General features: G+C 68.4%; 1 protein-coding gene across 1 annotated transcript; it reads left to right on the plus strand.

Annotated features, from left to right (window-relative positions):
- The first annotated feature begins 238 nt into the window (after nucleotides 1–238).
- On the plus strand, nucleotides 239–4,950 carry EMC10 (ER membrane protein complex subunit 10). Its single transcript, XM_049792718.1, is given in 9 exon segments — nucleotides 239–295; nucleotides 1,282–1,326; nucleotides 1,328–1,349; nucleotides 1,441–1,454; nucleotides 1,456–1,554; nucleotides 1,681–1,785; nucleotides 3,228–3,409; nucleotides 4,047–4,140; nucleotides 4,840–4,950. Coding segments are annotated over 9 exon segments (729 nt in total).
- Nucleotides 4,951–11,572: the final 6,622 nt, after the last annotated feature.

Here is an 11,572-nt window from a genome sequence, read left to right on the forward strand (position 1 = left end):
AGGCGGGAACGCCGCGCGGCAGCTCCGCCCCCTCTTTCCTCCGCCCCTTTTCCCACTGACCACGCCCATTTCCCCACACCCCCCGCCCCCTTTCCCCACACACTCCACCCCTTTCCCCACACACCCCGCCCCTTTCCCCACTTACCCCGCCCTCTTTCCCCACACTCCCCGCCCCCTCTCTCCTCCACCGTCCCGTCGTCCCCCGCGCCGCCGCCCCGTCGTCCTCCGCGCTGCCAAGATGGCGGCGCGGCGGCGGCGGCGGGGGGAGGCCTCGGTTTTGGCCTTGACGCTGTTGGTGGCGGCGGCGGCGGCCGAGGCGGCCTTGGGGGGCGGCGGGAGCTGCCGGGGAGGCCCCGGGTTACGGGTGAGCGGAGGGGACGGGGGATCCCGGGGACGGGGGATCCCGGGGAGGGGAGTTGGGCCCTGCCGGCGGGTGGGATGTGAATATTCATGAGGGGGGGTGGGGCTTCTCAGGGGTTAATAGTCATGAGGGAAGGCTGGTTTTTGGGGGGGGGGGGGTTGGTCCTGAGCCGCTTTCGTTGATTTTTGTAAGGGGAGGGGGGTGTGTGCGGTGTTGGGTCATTAATTTTAATGAGGGAGGCGGGCTCTGTTGGGTGGCGCCTCATTAATATTCAAGAGGGGGAGGGGACTGCCCCACAGTGGCTTGTATGAATGAGAGGGTGGGCTTTAGCGAGTGACAGCTCGTTAATATTCATTAGGGAGATGGACTGGTAGGTGCTCATTAACATTTATGAGAGAGCAAGGGTTGTGGAGTGGCAGGTCATTAATATTCAGGAGGGGGCGGGCCCTGCCGCGGTAATACTTCTGAGACAACAGGCAGTGCCCTCTGGTGGCTCATTAATATTAATGAACAGGAGGCTATTGACTGGCAGCTCATTAATATTAATGAGCAGGAGGCTATTGACTGACAGCTCATTAATATTAATGAGCAGGAGGCTATTAACGATTGACAGCTCATTAATATTCACGGCAGATAGCCATTACCACTGTCACCACCACTTCTCGTTAATATTCCCGAAGGGCGGGCACCAGTTTTGGTTAGCTCATTAATATTCATGAGGGCAGAAGAAGTGGGTGTCCCCCCCCCATCCCGGCCCCTGCCTGGGGTTGGGGGGGGGGGGGGGGTCCCTATGGCAGCCCCCTGGGTCCCCTCCCAAGGGGGGTGTCCCCATCCTGGGGTCCCCTATGGGTGGCTCTGCCCCCCCCCCCCAGTGTCCCCAATGCCCCCCAACGTGTCCCCAATGTCCCCCCCCCCCAAAGCCCGGCGAGGGCCGTGACACCGAGACCTGCGCTCTCACCCTGGACCCTGGAGCACTCCTTCGAGCTGGGTAAGTTTTTTTTTTGGGGGGGGGGGGGGGGGGGAGGACACACCGAACCGCTCCCCAACACTTCTGTGTGCCCCCCCCCCCCCCCCCTTAGATGACACCCCCCCGATTCCGCAAGCGGGGAACGCTGGCCTGGACCCCCGGCCCCGAGCCCACCCTGACGCTCACCCAAAAGCAGCTCAGCGAGGACGAGCGCAACCAGCTGCGGGTCAGCGCCGAGGGGGAGGGGGGGATTTGGGGTTTGGTTTTTTTTTGGGGGGGGGGGGGGGGGGGGCCGCGAAGGGGTTCTGGGCGGGGGGGGTGACACTTTGTTGTCCCCTCTCCGCTGTCGCAGGAGGTGGCGGCTCGGGACGGGCTGTACCGGGTGCGGATCCCCCGTAAGCCCCCGACCCCCGGGGAGGAGAGCGGCACCGAGTACGTCACCTCCTTCGTCCGGGCGGTAAGTGGGGGGGGTGGTCACTCCCCCCCCACCCCCCCACAACCCCCCTCCTTAGGACCCCCAATTCCCGCTGCCACCCCCCCACACCCATCTGCCCCCCGTTCTTGCCCCCTGATGTCCCCTGAGCCCCACGGTTCACCCCGGGCCCCCCCCCCAACCTCCATGTCCCCACTGTTGCCCCCCCCCCAGCACCCCACTGCCCCCCCCCCCCTTGCCTGGACACCCCGCATCCCACTATTGGCCCCCGGGTGTCCCCAGGTGCTGTCCCCTGTCACCTTGCACCCCCCCCCCATTGCTGCCCCCCATGTTCCCTGTGCCCCCCCCTTTCTGCCCCACCCCATCACCCTGCGTCCCCCCTCTGTCCCCCCTTGTCCCCCCTGTGCCCCCCCCATCGCCCCGTGTCCCCCCCCTCGGTCCCCTCTGTCACCCCCGTGTCCCTTGTGCCCCCCATCGCCCTGTGTCCCCCCCCCCTGCCCCTTGTCACTCTGTAACCCACATCCCCTGTCCCCCCCCCCCGTGTCCCCTGTGCCCCCCTCGGTCCCCTCCGTCCCCCCCGTGTCCCCCCCCTCGCTGTCCCTTGTCGCTCCATAACCCACGTCCCCCCCTGTCCCCCTCATGTCCCCCCCATCCCCCTTGTCACTCCATGTCCCTTGTCCCCTGTGGCCGTCGTGTCCCCCCCCGTCCCTCTTGTCACCCCATAACCCACGTCCCCTCTGTCCCCTCATGTCCCTTGTCCCCCTGTGCCCCTCCATCGCCCCGTGTCCCCCCCCTCGGTCCCCCTCCATCGCCCCGTGTCCCCCCTCGGTCCCCCCGTGTCCCCTGTCCCCCTCTGCCCCTCCATCGCCCCGTGTCCCCCCCTCGGTCCCCTCCGTCACCCCGTGTCCCCCCTCGGTCCCCTCCATCGCCCCGTGTCCCCCCTCGGTCCCCCCCGTGTCCCCTGTCCCCCTCTGCCCCTCCATCGCCCCGTGTCCCCCCCCTCGGTCCCCTCCGTCACCCCGTGTCCCCCCTCGGTCCCCTCCATCGCCCCGTGTCCCCCCTCGGTCCCCCCATGTCCCTTGTCCCCCTCTGCCCCCCGTGTCCCCCCCCCTTCTGCCCCTTGTCAGTCTATAACCCACGTCCCCCCCGTCCCTCCGTCTCCCCTGTCCCCCTGTCCCCCGCGTTGCCCCTCACTCCCCCCCATCCCCCCATGTCCCTTGTCCCCTTGTGCCCCCCCCATCGCCCCATGTCCCCCCCTCGGTCCCCTCTGTCCCCCCCGTCTCCCTTGTCCCCCTGTGCCCCCCATGTCCCCCCCCCTCAGTCCCCCCATCTCCCCCATCACCCTCTGTCCCTCATCGCCCCTTGGTCCCCCCGTCCCCCCGTGTCCCCCCGTGTCCCCCGTGTCCCCCTGTGTGTCCCCCCCCACCTCATCGTCACCCCCCCCCCCGCCGCCGTGTCCCCCGCAGTGCGCCCTGGTGGAATCCCACCTCTCGGACCGGTTGACGCTGCACGTGGACGTGGCCGGCAACGTGGTGGCCCTGGCGGTGGTGGCCGTGCCGGGATCCTGCCGCGGCGCGGAGGTGGAGGACGTGGACCTGGAGCTCTTCAACACCTCGGTGGCCCTGCGGCAGCCCCTGCCCGCCGCCACGTGAGTGGGGGGGGGACACACACGGACACACACACCGGGGGGGGGGGACGGGACACACGGACGTGGCGGAATACGGGGACGCGGTGGAGGACGGGGAGCCGGAGGTCGTCGGGAGATCGGTGGCCTCGTGCCGACACGGTCGCGGGGGTTGGGTGAGAGTCTGGTGTGGGGGGGGGGGGGGGACACACACATGGATGCCATGGGGACACTGGGGGGACACACCGGACATGGGGGGGGGGGACACACGGGGGGGAGGACGTCCGCCTGGAGGTCTCCGGCAGTTCGGTGGCCTCGTGGTGCCACGTGAGAGCCTGGGGGGGGGGCGACGACAGGGGGTGGGGGGGGGGACACATATTATTGGGGAGCTCTGCACACTGTGGGGGACGCGGTGGCCCTTGGGGGGGGGGGGACACATGGTGACGCTGTGGGGGGTGGCACAGGGGGATGGGGGGGGGGGGGGGCCCAAAGTTTCGGGTGCTGGGGGGGGTGTGTGTGTGTGACATTTTAGGGGGCTGTTTCAGGGTCTTGGGGTTTTGGGGGGGCAGCTTGAGATTGGGGGGGGACCCTGTGGTTGGGGGGGGGGGGCTGTGCTGGGTTTTGGGGTGCACATGATCCCCCCCCCCCGGACCCCCCCCAGCCCTGAGACGGCCGCCTTCATCCGGCACCTGGAGCAGGAGCAAGCCCAGCGCGCCAAGAACCCCCAGGAGCAGAAGTCCTTCTTCGCCAAATACGTGCGTGGCCCCCCCAACCCCCCCCCCCCCCCAGACCCCCCCAAAAACCCCAACGACCCCCCCAGACCCCCCCCATGTCCCCCAACACCCTCCCAGGCCCCCCAAACCTCCTCCGTGCCCCCCCCCCCCCAAAGCCTTCCATGCCTTCCAATTCCCCCTGGGCTCCCCAAAACCCATTTGTGTCCCCCAACTGCCCCCCCGGGCCCCCCCCAAACCCCCCCCCCAGCCCCTATAGACCCCATAGAGCCGGGGGGGGGCAGTTATAGATTCTCTAGGCCTGGGGGGGGACATGTATGGAATCTATAGACATGGGGGGGGGCGGCTATGGAGCCTATAGAGTTGGGGGGCGGGGACATATAGACCCTATAGAGACTGGGGGGGGACAGCCCCCCCCTTGCACCCCCACGTTATCTGGGGTCCCTGAGCAGTTCCCAACCCCCATAACAGCCACTGACCCCCCCCGTTTTTGTCGTGGGCCCCCCCCCAAATCCACTGGACCCCCCCCAGGTGCCCCCAGACCTTGGGGTCCCCCCAAATCCCTCCTGCTGCCCCCAAACCCCCCCTGCCCCCCCCCCAACCCTTCCTTGCCACCCCCAAACCCCATGGCCCCCCCCCATTTTCCCCTTGGGGGGGGGGGGCAGTGGGGTGGGGGGTGTATTTGGGGGTGACACCCCCCCCCCCCCCAATTTTTCCCCACAGTGGATGTACATCATCCCCATCGTCCTCTTCCTCATGATGTCTGGAGCTCCTGACGCAGGGGGGGGGCAAGGGGGGGGCACAGGGGGTGGGGGGGGCGCGGGGGGCAGGTGAGACTGATGTTATATTGTGTCGCGTGTGCCCCCCCCCTCCCAAAAATCCCACTGGGGGGGGGGGGGGGGGGCACAACAGGGAATAAACCTCTGTATGTGCCCCCCCTCCCCAAAAATCCCACTGGGGGGGGGGCACAACAGGGAATAAACCTGTGTACCCCCCCCAAAAAATCCCACGGGGGGGGCACGACAGTGGATAAACCTGTGTGTGCCCCCCCAAAAAAATCTCACTGGGGGGGGGGGGGCACGACAGTGAATAAATAAACCTTTGTGTGAACCCCCCCCTCTTGCTGCCTGTCTGTGGGGGGGCCCGGGGGGGGGGCAGCCCGGACTCCTGGCTCCTTTTGGGGGTCCTCTGTTTGTGGGGGGGGGGCACCCCAAAAACCTCCGGGGGGGGGGGGGTTTATTACCCCCCCCCCCCCGGCCACCGCCTGTAACCCCTGGCCCCCAACCGGGGAGGACGCAGAGAAGGGGCGTGGCCTCCGAGAGTGGGCGTGGCCTGGCGCTCTAGCCAGGTGCGAGTGGGTGGGGCTGCCGTAGTGGGTGGGGCATTGCGGGGGTGGGCGGGGCTTTCTCTTCCTCACCGCCCGCTTTTGGCTGAGAACTGGAGGGGCGGGGGCGGAGGTGGGCGTGGCCTCAGAAGGGGGCGGGGCCGGGCGGAGGCGGCCGCCGGGTGGGCGGGGGCCGAGACGCGCCGTTTCGCCGCTCCGGGGGCTTCGCTCCGCCGCTACCGGGGCCCCCCCCCCCCCGGTAAAATCCCCCCCCCCAAAAAAAAAATTTACCGGCACCACCGGCCCCACCGGCAGGGTACCGACACGGGGGGGGGGGAGGCGGACACGTGGGGGGGGTGGGGGGGTGGAGGGGGGGGGGGGTGTCATGGACCGGGGGGGGGGGGTGTCGGTGTAACGGGGTTGGGGGGGGGGGGAATTGGGGAGGGGGGGGGGGGGGTTTGTCGGTGAAACGGGGCCGTGAGAAGCGGCGGGGAGGGGCCGTGCAAATGGGGAGGGGGGGGGGGGGGGGAAACGGGCGTGCAAGGCGGCGGGAGGGGCTGGTGCAAAGGGGGGGGGGGGGGGCGTGCGAGGGGGGAGGGGGGCGCGCGAGGGGCGTGCAAGGCGCGTGCAAGGGGCGTGCAAGGGGGCGCAGGTGTGCAAGGGGGCGCGGGGCGTGCAAGGGGGGTGGGCGTGCAAGGGGGCGGGCGTGCAAGGGGTTGGGTGTGCAAGAGGGTGGGCGTGCAAGGGGGTGGGTGTGCAAGGGGGGTGGGTGTGCAAGGGGGGTGGGTGTGCAAAGGGCGGGGGGGAGGCGGAGAGGGCGTGCAATGCACCAGGGAGCCGCGTGCAACGGGGAGAGGGAGGGGGAGCGGGTTGTCGTGCGACGCACCGGGGAGACGCGTGCGAAGGGGTGTGGGTGTGCAAGGGGGGTGTGTGTGTGTGTGTGGGGGGGGTGGTGTCGTGGCCGTGCGAGGCGGCGGGGTCACGCTCGTGCGAGGAACGGGGCCGTGCGGCGTGCAAGGCACGAGGGTGGGGGTTGCTCGTGCAAGGGGAGGGGTGCTCGTGCAAGAGGCCTGTGCGACGTGCAAGGCGCCAGGGAGCTCCGTGCGAGGGGAAGGGGGGAATTGTGCAAGGGGGGGCCCACCCCCCCCCACTCGTGCAACGGGGCGGAGGGGGGTGTGTGTGTGTGTGTGTGCACGCAGCGGGGACACGCGTGCAACGGCAGGCCGGGTGTGGGCGTGCGACACGCTGTGCACACGCGCGTGGGCGCCTAGCGCACACGTGCGTGCAAGGGACCCCCCGCGCCCGCCGGCTCGGCCACGTGTGCGACACGTGTGTCCGCCCCCCGCCACGTGTGCCGGGCAAGGGAGGGGTGGTGGGGGGGGGGGGAGGGCAGGCCTTGCACGCGCGTGTGCGAGCGACGCCGCACGGGGCCCGTGGCCTCGTTTGGCCTCGTTTGGCCTCGTTTCGACGCCCTTCCCCCCCCCTCCTCCTCCCCGTCCTCGCACGTGGGGCCGCGGCGGCAGCGGTTGCCGGTACCGTGGGCCGGGCACACGCGCGTACGGGCGTGCGAGGGGCACGTGCGACAAGTGTGCATTGCACGGGGCGCGTGTGGGAGCCGTGCGCGCGGGGAGCGTGCAACCGTGGGGGAACGCGGAGGGAGCGTGCGAGCCGGGGAGCAGGGTGCGCGTGCAAGCGTGCGCGAGGGGCGCGGGCGAGCGCGCACGCGCGCGTGCGAGAGGCGCGCGCGCGTGCGAGGGGCGCGGGCGAGAGCGCGCGCGCGTGCGAGAGGCGCTGGCTCGCGAGCATTGAGGGGGACGGGGAGGCGCGTGCGCCGGAGGAGCGTGCGAGCGTGCGAGCCGTACGTGAGCGTGCGAGGTGTGTGCGTGTCACGGGGAACGGGGGGGGGGGGGGCCACGGGTGGCGATGCGGGGTGGGGGGGGCTGCGCGTGCGTCGCACGAGGGCGCGCGCGTCGCACGAGGGCGCGTGTCGCGCGAGGGGCTCGCACGAGGCCGTCGCGCGCACGAGGGCGTGCGGGTGCGATGAGTGTGCACACGCGTGTCCGGATTCCCCCCTCCCCCACCCCCCCGGGCCTGGCAGCGCCTGACGGTCGCCATGGCAACAGCAAAGGATTTTGGGAGCAAACGGGCCCGAAACGGGGCTGGGTGTCGCACGAGGGCTCCCCGTGTCGCACGAGGCCTCCTCGTGTCGCACGAGGGCCCCTCGTGCAGCGGGGGTGGGGGTGGGGAGTGTGTCTGCAGCCGCCCCGCGCACGCGTGTGCAAATCCCCCGTGCGCGCCGCCGCCCGCCGCCCCCCTCGCACGATTCCCCCCTCTCTGGCACGTTTGCACGCGCGCGTGGCTTGCGCGTGGGTCGCCCTGGGCACGCTCGCACGCGGGCCCCGTGCACGCGCACGCGCGTGCGCGCTCCCCCCGCCAGCGGAAGCCTCGTGCGCAGGCGTGCTCGCGGGCACGCGCTCCCCATCTGTGCACGCGCTTGTGCACGTCTGCTCCCTGCTCGCGTGCACGCTTGCACACGCATTCTCCCCATGTACACACGCTTGCACGCGCGTGCTCCCGGTGCCTACGCCCGCTCCCCTTGCACACACACTCTTGCACACGCGTGCTCACAGTGCCCGTATGTACTCCTCGTGCACACACACGCTTGCACGCGCACGCTCACAGTGCCCGTATGTACTCCTCGTGCACACACACGCTTGCACGCGCGCGCTCCTGGTGCCCCACGCCCGCTCCCCGTGCACGCACGCTTCTTCACATGCGCTCTCCGTGCACACACGCTTGCACACGCGTGCTCCCTGTGCACGCACACGCGCTCATGGTGCCCATATGTACTCCTCGTGCACACACGCCTTTGCACACACGCGCTCCTGGTGCCCACGCCCGCTCCCCGTGCACACGCACACACTTGCTCACGCGTGTTCACAGTGCCCACATGTACTCCCCGTGCACACACGCTTGCACACACGTGCTCCCCGTGCCCACACCTGCTCCCCGTGCACACACACACGTGCTCACAGTGCCCATACATCCTCCTCGTGCACACACGCTTGCACACGTGTGCTCCCAGTCCCCCACACCCACTCCCCGTGCACACACGCTTGCACATGCGTGCTCCCTGTGCACACGCATGCTTACTCATGCGTGCTTACAGCGCCCATATGTGCTCCCCGTGCACACACCTGCTGCCCGTTCACACACACGCTTGCACACGCGTGCTCACAGTGCCCATATGTACTCCTCGTGCACACACACGCTTGCACACGCATGCTCACAGTGCCCGTTTGTACTCCTCGTGCACACACGCTTGCACACACGCGCTCCCTGTGCATACACACGCTTGCACACACGTGCTCATAGTGCCCATATGTACTCCTCGTGCACACACATGCTTGCACACGCGTGCTCACAGTGCCCGTATGTACTCCCTGTGCACACACGCTTGCACACACGCGCTCCCTGTGCATACACACGCTTGCACACACGTGCTCATAGTGCCCATATGTACTCCTCGTGCACACACATGCTTGCACACGCGTGCTCACAGTGCCCGTATGTACTCCTTGTGCACACACGCTTGCACACGCGTGCTCACAGTGCCCATATGTACTCCTCGTGCACACACACGCTTGCACACGCATGCTCACAGTGCCCGTTTGTACTCCTTGTGCACACACGCTTGCACACACGCGCTCCCTGTGCATACACACGCTTGCACACACGTGCTCATAGTGCCCATATGTACTCCTCGTGCACACACACGCTTGCACACGCGTGCTCACAGTGCCCGTATGTACTCCTTGTGCACACACGCTTGCACACACGTGCTCCCCGTGCACACACATGCTTGCACACGCGTGCTCACAGTGCCCGTATATACTCCTTGTGCACACACGCTTGCACACATGTGCTCATAGTGCCCGTATGTACTCCTCGTGCACACACACGCTGGCACACACATGCTCCCTGTGCCCACACACGCTTGCACACACGTGCTCTTAGTGCCCATATGTACTCCTCGTGCACACACACGCTTGCACACGCGTGCTCACAGTGCCCGTATGTACTCCTTGTGCACACACATGCTTGCACACACGTGCTCACAGTGCACACACACGCTTGCACACGCGTGCCCACGGTGCCCGTATGTACTCCTCGTGCGCACACGCTTGCACACGCGTGCTCCCCGCCCCCCCATCTGGTTCAAGGACCCCCAATGTCACGGCTGCGCTGCGGGGCCGGCGTGTCCCGGCGCGTGTGTCCCCGTGTCCCGGCGCGTGTGTCCCCGTGTCCCCGTGTCCCCGTGTCCTCGTGCCGCCGCCGCCGCCGCCGTGTCCCCCGCGGGACGCGCCCCAATTCCCGCCGCCCGCTAAAAATAACCCGACCCAGACCCGGGCCGGCGCGTGTGCACCGGCGTGCGAGGGCGTGCGAGGGCTTGCACGAGCGCGTGCGAAGGGCCGGGGAGGGTGGGGGGGGGTGGGGGGGGTGCCCCTCCCCACCCCAATCCTGCCCCTCCCCCAGCCGTGTGTTGGTGCAAACTCGGATGCACGTGCCGCCGCGTGTTTGCACACGCGTGTGCAAGGGGGTGGGTGCTGGGGGGGGGTCACCACCCCCCCAACCCCCCCCAGGTGTCCCCAGCCACGTGCCGGTGCGACAAATCCTTGCACGTCCCGCGCTGTCCCGTGCGTGCACGTGCGTGTGCAAGCGTGTGAGTGCGTGTGCAAGCGTGTGGGTGCTGTGAGAGGCTTGGGGGGGGGTCAGGATTTTTTTTGTGGGGGGTCAGGGGTGTTCAGGGGGGGGTCAAGGGTCATTTGGGGGGGGGGTCAAGGGTGTTCAGGGGGGGTCTCCTCCCACCCCAGCCCAGTGTTACACGTGCGTGTGCAAGCGCTCACACGCGTGTGCAAGCCTGCTGGTGTTTGGGGGGGTTCAGGGTTTTTTGGGGGGGGGTCAAGGGTGTTCAGGGGGGGGCAAGGGTCATTTGGGGGGGGGGTCAAGGGTGTTCAGGGGGGGTCTCCTCCCACCCCAGCCCAGTGTTACACGTGCGTGTGCAAGCGCTCACACGCGTGTGCAAGCCTGCTGGTGTTTGGGGGGGGTCAGGGTTTTTTTGGGGGGGGGTCAAGGGTGTTCAGGGGGGGTCAAGGGTCATTTGGGGGGCGTCAGGGGTGATCAGGGGGGGTCTCTTCCCACCCCAGCCTGGTGTTACACGTGCATGAGCGAGCGCTCACACGCGTGTGCGAGCCTGCTGGTGTTTGGGGGGGGTCAGGGCTTTTCGGGGGGGGGTCAGGGGTGTTCGGGGGGGGTCAAAGGTCATTGGGGGGGGTCAAGTGTGTTCAGGGGGGGTCTCTTCCCACCCCAGCCCAGCGTTACATGTGCGTGTGTGAGCGCTCACACGCGTGTGCGAGCCTGCTGGTGTTTGGAGGGGGTCAGGGTTTTTGGAGGGGGGGGGGCCAGGATTTTTTTTGGGGGGGGTCAGCGGTGTTCAGGGGGGGTCAAGAGTCATTTTGGGGGGGTCAGGGGTCTTTAGGAGGGGGGTCTCTTCCCACCCCAGTGTGGCGTTACACGTATGTGTGCAAGCGCTCACACGCGTGTGCGAGCCTGCTGGTGTTTGGGGGGGGTCAGGGCTTTTCGGGGGGGGGGTCAGGGGTGTTCGGGGGGGGTCAAAGGTCATTGGGGGCTTCAAGTGTGTTCAGGGGGGGGTCTCTTCCCACCCCAGCCCGGCGTTACACGTGCGTGTGCGAGCGCTCACACGCGTGTGCGAGCCTGCTGGTGTTTGGGGGGGGTCAGGGTTTTTGGGGGGGGGTCAGGATTTTTTTTGGGGGGGTCAGGGGTGTTCAGGGGGGGTCAAGAGTCATTTGGGGGGGGTCAGGGGTCTTTAGGGGGGGGGTCTCTTCCCACCCCAGTGTGGCATTACACGTATGTGTGCGAGCGCTCACACGCGTGTGCGAGCCTGCTGGTGTTTGGGGGGGGGGTCAGGGCTTTTGGGGGGGTGTCAGGGGTGTTCGGGGGGGGTCAAGGGTCATTTTGGGGGGGTCAAGGGTCTTCAGGGGGGGTCTCTTCCCACCCTAGTGCAGTGTTACACGTACGTGTGCGAGCGCTCACACGCGTGTGCGAGCCTGC

The sequence above is a fragment of the Accipiter gentilis genome, chromosome 36 (genome assembly GCF_929443795.1).
Source record: "Accipiter gentilis chromosome 36, bAccGen1.1, whole genome shotgun sequence".
Lineage (NCBI taxonomy): Eukaryota > Metazoa > Chordata > Aves > Accipitriformes > Accipitridae > Astur > Astur gentilis.